Source organism: Labrus bergylta, chromosome 20 (assembly GCF_963930695.1).
Source record: "Labrus bergylta chromosome 20, fLabBer1.1, whole genome shotgun sequence".
Classification (NCBI taxonomy): Eukaryota; Metazoa; Chordata; class Actinopteri; order Labriformes; family Labridae; genus Labrus; species Labrus bergylta.
In genome coordinates this window covers 7,400,418-7,407,266 of record NC_089214.1, presented here as the reverse complement: position 1 = coordinate 7,407,266, position 6,849 = coordinate 7,400,418, and the positions used below count along the sequence as shown (strand labels likewise).

The 6,849-nt window shown below is 41.2% G+C and overlaps 1 protein-coding gene across 1 annotated transcript; it reads left to right on the top strand.

The window, feature by feature from the left end:
* The first annotated feature begins 3,880 nt into the window (after positions 1-3,880).
* On the top strand, positions 3,881-6,259 carry otulina (OTU deubiquitinase with linear linkage specificity a). Its single transcript, XM_020653812.3, has 3 exons — positions 3,881-4,130; positions 4,990-5,111; positions 5,651-6,259. Exons 1-3 carry the CDS (start codon positions 4,017-4,019, stop codon positions 6,072-6,074), a joined length of 660 nt encoding a protein of 219 aa, XP_020509468.2. The 5' UTR covers positions 3,881-4,016; the 3' UTR covers positions 6,075-6,259.
* The last annotated feature ends 590 nt before the right edge of the window (positions 6,260-6,849 follow it).

Here is a 6,849-nt window from a genome sequence, read left to right as displayed (position 1 = left end):
TTCAGAGGGACAGACAATTATCAGGTGACAGCAGGGAGGATAGCCACTGAAGCTAAAAAATAAATAATATCTGATTTCTATTATTATTTTAATTAAAACATGCTTGCATACACTTTTTTTTTTACCTTGTTTAGGTTTTTTTTTATACCATTAAGAAAGAAGAGTGGATAGAGGCGGAAATCGGGGAGAGAGAGAGAGTGAGGAGCATGCGGGAAAGGAACCACAGGTAGGATTTGAACCCAGGCCGCCCGCTTGGAGGAGTATAGCCTCTGTACCCTCTGTACATGGGATGTGCACACTAGCCACTATGCTACTGGTGCCCCAAGATTGACTATTTCTATATGGATACATTTAAAACACACAACAGGATTTCTGATTGTAAATACTGAACACGTTTAATGTTTACGATTTCAAAACGGGGGCGGCTCCGATCGTCTTCTGAGCAGATCGAGAGCTTGAAATCACTCTTAACACACCTCACAGCGAGGAGAATCTGGGATCCATCAGATAGTCGGGCCTTTGGTGACTTTGGTCTCAAGGGGGGAAAATCAGCCCGGTTATCTTGTCGTGTACCCCGGGTACTGCTTTGTCCACAGGGGGCGCCAAAAATCAACACAAACCAAAAGTTCCTTACAGGCGCTTTAAACACCGAGGGGCTTTTTTTTTTATTCACATGTGAGATTATTTTTTACTTTTGTAAATAATAATAAAAAATGTATTCTGAGTTAGGTTTTGAACATGAAACTTTGAGTCATAACAAATTCCTTTCACAGAGGTTGTGATGCTTTTATGTAAAGGATCGTCCACTTTTTCATCACCGGTTACATTTCCCTGAGAGCGTGTTATTACCTATACTCTAAAATATGGGCGAATAGAAACACCACGATGGAGTATAAGTAAAAAAATATATAAATAAAAAAAAAAAGCAGAAGATGAAAAGTGAAATTGTTTCCCCATCTGTCAGGTAGTTTGTAAGCAGCGCATGGAAAACCCTTTGGCAGAGTGCAACTCTCCTGCTCATGGGTCATCGCAGCTTTAAGAGCTGGAGGAAAATAACCGTCCCTGCTCTCCATCATCCCCTCATCCCGCTGACCTCTATGCACGGTATAGTGTACTTACAGCACATGCAGAGGGAGAGAGAATGATTGCATATCTGAGAGAGGAGTGACACCCTCGGACACATCTTTGCTTTCTTATTAGTGGACAGACACTTTTTTTTAACAGGGGCCATGATGAGACCCCTCTTCTTTGTGTATCTGTGGAAAATGGCCGAGGGAAATCACAGATGAGAATCACTCAAAGACAGGGAGATGTCAACAGGCACATAATGATAGCTGATGGCCCCACAACACTCTCCCCTTCTCCCTCTCAGCCTTACCTGCCCAAGTTGCACTACACTAGAAAACGTAATTAGAGGTAAAAGACACAGACGGAAGCTTATATCTGTGTTTTCTGTAAGCAATGCTCTTTGTTTTATACATCTGGGAGTCCTTTTTTTCCCCTCTCTCTTTCACTTCGTGGTGAGAAGAAGAGGGGAGGAGGAGAGCTCCCTCTGTGAGATGCCAAGGTGCTCCCAGTCCATTGTGCTGCTGGCTGTCAGGTTAAATTAGGGAGTACAGGCTCTGTGAGTGTAAAAAAATCAATACTTGATGGAAGATTGCTCCCTGGAAAATCTGTTTTGATTCCAGGATTAATTCTTGACCAAAGGCTCCAGCAAAATGACATGCCATTAGCCTGAAAATGAACACATTCTGCGGTGGAAATTGGATGGAAATGTGTCAGGTGATTGCCCCGGCTGCTTGTTTTGACTCCTTTTTGAGTGAAGAGGGGAGGAAGGGGGGGGGGGGGGGGCTAAAGGTGTGGCTGCAGTGAATGAGGCCTCCAGGCTGACTCCATTTCCAGAACAGGAACAGCTCCGCCGTGGCCTCAGAGCGCCATGTCTCAAGGCCATTGTTGACCGGCAGCTGCAAATGCATCCAACGAGGTGAAAGGCATTAAGCCCCAGCGCCTGCTCTCTCTTGTGTTTTCCATAAAGCATGGCATGAAGAATGAGAAGATCTGAAAATAAAACTGAAGATTTCATTCCTCTACACTCAAACGTGAGAGAGGAGAAGGAAGGCGGGATGTATTATTGATGGCTGAATAATGTGTTTGTCACGATGGATGACATTTTCTGGTTTGAAAACTTAAACAGGAAGCTGAAAAGATGCACTGGACAGAGATTTGAAGATGCACAAAACAACAACATTACTTCAGATGCACGGCAGCATGTTTCTGAACATTGCTTCATTGATTTCTCCTGATACAGAGGAAACATTATTTTTGTATAACATGTTTTGGAAAATAAAGATATTTGATTTGTTATTTAATTTATATTTATATCTGGTTATACATATAAAAAAATATTGTGTTTGCTTTTGTATTTAATTCCTGAAACTACACCACTTTTATTAGAGAAATCAGTGAGATAAAATGTGTTAATAATTTGATTTAATCAGATAATATTCAGATAAATTAAGTTTAATTTATCAAATATAAATATTAACCTTCAGAGGACTTTTTATAATAAAGTCTTATTTTTGATTTTATGTATTTTTAAGGAGTTTTAAAAATCTAATCTAATGTAGTTTTTGCGACAATAAAATAATACTTCTTAAAAACTTGCATCAAAAGCCAAATTTGAATCCATTAAAAGCAAATGTTTAACTTGTGTTTTAATAGCCTAGTTGTCGGTGTGTCTGTTAGAGGAAGATGTACTCACAGACTCCGGGACTAAATAAAAAGTCACCAGGAGAGAAAATCATCTGTAAACACTTTTGAGATTTGCTGCCTGAAGAAGTTTGACAATATTTTGTTACTGTAAAAGACTACACTCAATTTTAAAGCAAGGCACTAGCGCCCCCTGCAGGATGTCATTTATATTACTATTTTATGAGACGGCAGGATGCTCTGCATTTTTGCATTTTAAATATACTCCTTAAAACCAACCATAAGAAGTAGGCATTAAAGGAAAAGTACACCAGAAACAATAAGCATGAGGTTAATTATCTCATGACTCCTCAATTTTATCTTGTTGTCCTTTTGAGACGCCCGGACCCTCGTTTGAGAACCACAGTACCAAATTACCAAAGTGCATTTATATAAAGTAGTTCCACCACAATAACAAAGGAACATTCAACTATTGCGACACATGCATTTTACAATATTTACAATCTTAAATTGCCACATAGGACTGTAAACAATGAATCACTAAACTCTAAGTGTTTACATTTTGCTCATACTTGATCTCTACTTTTAATGCAGTGGGATTTTAAATGAAGGAGATGTATCTGCTCCTCTGCTCCACAGTCTGTGGAACGCTCTCCCCGAGCAGCTGAGGGCTCCACAGTCTGCTGACGCTTTTAAAAGGGCCCCAAAAACCCACCTTTCTAACAAAGCCTTCTGCTTGTGCTTTTAGTTTTAGCAGTTTAGTCGTTTGTTGCTTAATTGATTTAATTTGTTTTTATTTCTATTTTGTCTTTCCTGTAGCACTTTGAGATTTTTCATTCATTATTATTATTATTATTATTATTATTATTATTATTATTATTATTATTATTATTATTATTATTATTATTAATTATTATTATTATTATTATTATTATTATTATTTATGATCTATTATTTACAGTATATAGGCTCTATCAGTAATGGAGTATTTTGACAAAGAAAACATAATAAAAAATTTAATAAAAAACACGACTACAGATTTCACAGAAATAAAACTCCTGATCCTTTAGACAACCCCATTAAATAAAATACAGCCACTAACAGTTCTGATATTAAGGACGTACTCCATCAACATGACAGAAGCGACGTTCCCTTTAAGGCGCGGGATGATGACGTCGGTATTATTAGCTAGAAGCTGCTACCTGTTTCCACGAATTCATGGTTTGTCCACATCTGGCACGTTGTTCACACATGTCAGATAAAAATCAACAGTGTTTAGTTGAAACAGGTTTTATTTTCATCCCGTGATGGCCTGGGTTAAAGCTGTTTCGAACAAAGGGGAGGATGTCTTCGACGAGAGTGGGGACGACATTAATCTGCTCAGCAAAGAGTGGACATCCAACATGAAGAGGCGCGTCAGGGTAAAGCTAATGTAGCATTCAGCTAACCGGTGTTTGGGTGTGAAGAGTTACCGTGTTGACTGGTGACTCTCAGCCGAATGCGTCTGTCGTTGTCGTAATAACAACATATTTTGAAGACTGCCTCTTTGTTTTGTTTTATTATCATGTCAGAGTACTTTTCAGATTCATCTTTATTTATTTATTTATTTTTAAACTAAGCAAAGAGGCTTTCGTGAGGACCCTTTACGTTTTTATGTGTTGAACTTGTTACTATGACAACCACAGACACATTTCGTGAGGACCCTTTACGTTTTTATGTGTTGAACTTGTTACTATGACAACCACAGACACATTTGGCTGAGAGTCACCAGTTAACATGGTAACTATTTAAACCAAAACACCCGTTTGACTAAAGTGAATACTAAAATGCCAACTTTTGCTTGTTTGTAGTGTTTTTTGTGATCTTAGTGATCTGCTATGTCAGGGGTGGGGCAACTGGCGGCCCCCGAGGGCCACATGAGGCCCCCATCAACCCTCAACGTGGCCCTTAGTTCAATTCTGACATGTCAATTAATTGGAAACATGAAGTAAACATGACAAAATCTGCCATGGAATCATAAAAACCAGAAATACGTCCATAGTAATATTTGATCCCTTTTATGTGTTGAGTTAAATTTGAGACATAATCGACTGTAATCGATTTTGGAACTACAATTTGGCCGCTCTGGCAGTGAGAATTAAATTAATGTGGCCCCTTGCTGTGACCAAAGTAGCCCATCCTTGTGCTATGTCATACTTACTTACCTGTAAAGCTGTGTTTTAGTATATAAATGTAAATGTAAATGTGAACCCTTCCTCCTCTGACTGCTGTTTTTCACAGGACGGTTACGTGGATGGAGTTGATGCAGGGGAGGACGCTTGTCTTCAGGTTGGTTTTAACCTCGGGTACAGGGAAGGAGCAGCTCAGACTGCAGCTGTGGGCCGGCTCAAAGGAATCGTAAGGTAACTCGTACTGTATGTGATAAATCTATTGCTTTAAGGAGGGTTACACACAGGGGCGAGGAGGACCCAAATAAAACTGTGGAATCCTTCAGAAGAAGTTAAACGGGGAAAATGTTCGCTTAATTTCAACGAGATATATTTTCCGATGTGAAGAGGTGACCCACATGAATCATGGATATCCATAAAAACACATTTTCATTTCAAAGTATCAGTGCTGATGTTGGTGATGAGCTGAATACTGGTCATGGTAGCCGTTTGTGTTCATGTGCTGACAATGCAAACTTCTCTACATTACACCATGAGCCGGCAGCTAATGTCACAGCTCCTGTCGCTCCCACTGAGACAAACCATAAAGAGTGTGTCAGTCAGTACGCTCCTGTCAAAACACTCCTTGGTGTAATATTTCTGCCTCTTTCCTGCACAGAAACATCCTGAGTCTCTTTGTTTTGCTCAATACAGAAGACTCTTTTCTGTCCCAGTCACTTCTCTGAGCCATTGTCTAATCAGACACTGTGGCCTCTTTGTGTCTCTCGTCACAGTGCTGTGTGTTGTTGGTGCCAGATCCAGCATCCGGAAAGCCCTGTCCCAGCCTCTGTGACTGACCTTCTGAAGCGGGTCACGCAGCATGAAGACAAAATCCTGGAAGGCATCAGGTACGCTTTAGAGCACCCTCCTCCCAGTGTGAGCGTCATCTCGGAGAGCATGGAGGATCTGGAGGTGGAGCAGGGGGAGTCGAACTGCGGTGGAGGAGGATGCAAAGAAACAAACTGCTGCAAGGGCGGAGAGAAAATGGACCTGGATGCTTCGCTACAGCAGCGAAAGCCGTGTTCAGGGTCCACTGACTGCTCCCCCAGCACAAGTGGAAGCCTGAACCACCTACTGTCACTCTGCGCGGATGTGGTGTCAGAGCTCGGGCTGCCGCAGGAGCTGACCAGTCACATCCAGGAGCTGTGGGAAATGTAGTGGTTGAAGCACAGGGACCAGAATCACTACATGAACTATGAAACTAATCCGGTTTTAGTGGAAATTTACGAACAACAGAATGAAGTATTTTTGATGTATATAATATAAAATACATTTTTGCATCCCATTTTTGTACAATAAGGTTGAAGAATATTTGAAAATAAAAGTTGATGTAGTTAACTGCATTTCTGATCTTTTCTGCCAACAACATCTATTATTAACTGCTGTCATTTTTAAATGTATATATGCTGTATATACTTTTTGTTTCTGGTTTACAACATGCACACAAAGCAGGACCTGTGGACCTCCGTTAATGGAGCAGTCAGAGTAGGGCAGCCACACACTGCTTCACAGGGGTCGCGTCAGAATCTGAGGGGGGTTCAGTGCCTTGCTCAAGGGTTCACTTTGCAGTACTCTGGAAGTGAACTGTAAGTGGCACCTCTCCAGCAACCAGACCAACTAGCATAGCACCAGGACTTGAACCGACACATTGGACAAGCTGCTGCAGGAGCTGGGAATCAAACCCTCAGCCTTCCAGTTGACAGACGGCGACGACTCTCACCATCCGAGCCTCAGCCGCCCCCTTATTACCACACATCCATGGTGACAAAGTGTGCAGCTGCAAGGCAAGTCAGAAAGAATCTAAAATGGCGATGGATGCTGCAAAGAGGTTTCTGGACATGGTGGACGTGCTGAGGGAGGAGTTAGACATTACAGTGAGGGAAGTACTGGCGGCTGTGGATCAGTTGGTAGTGTCGTCACCTCTCAACCAGAA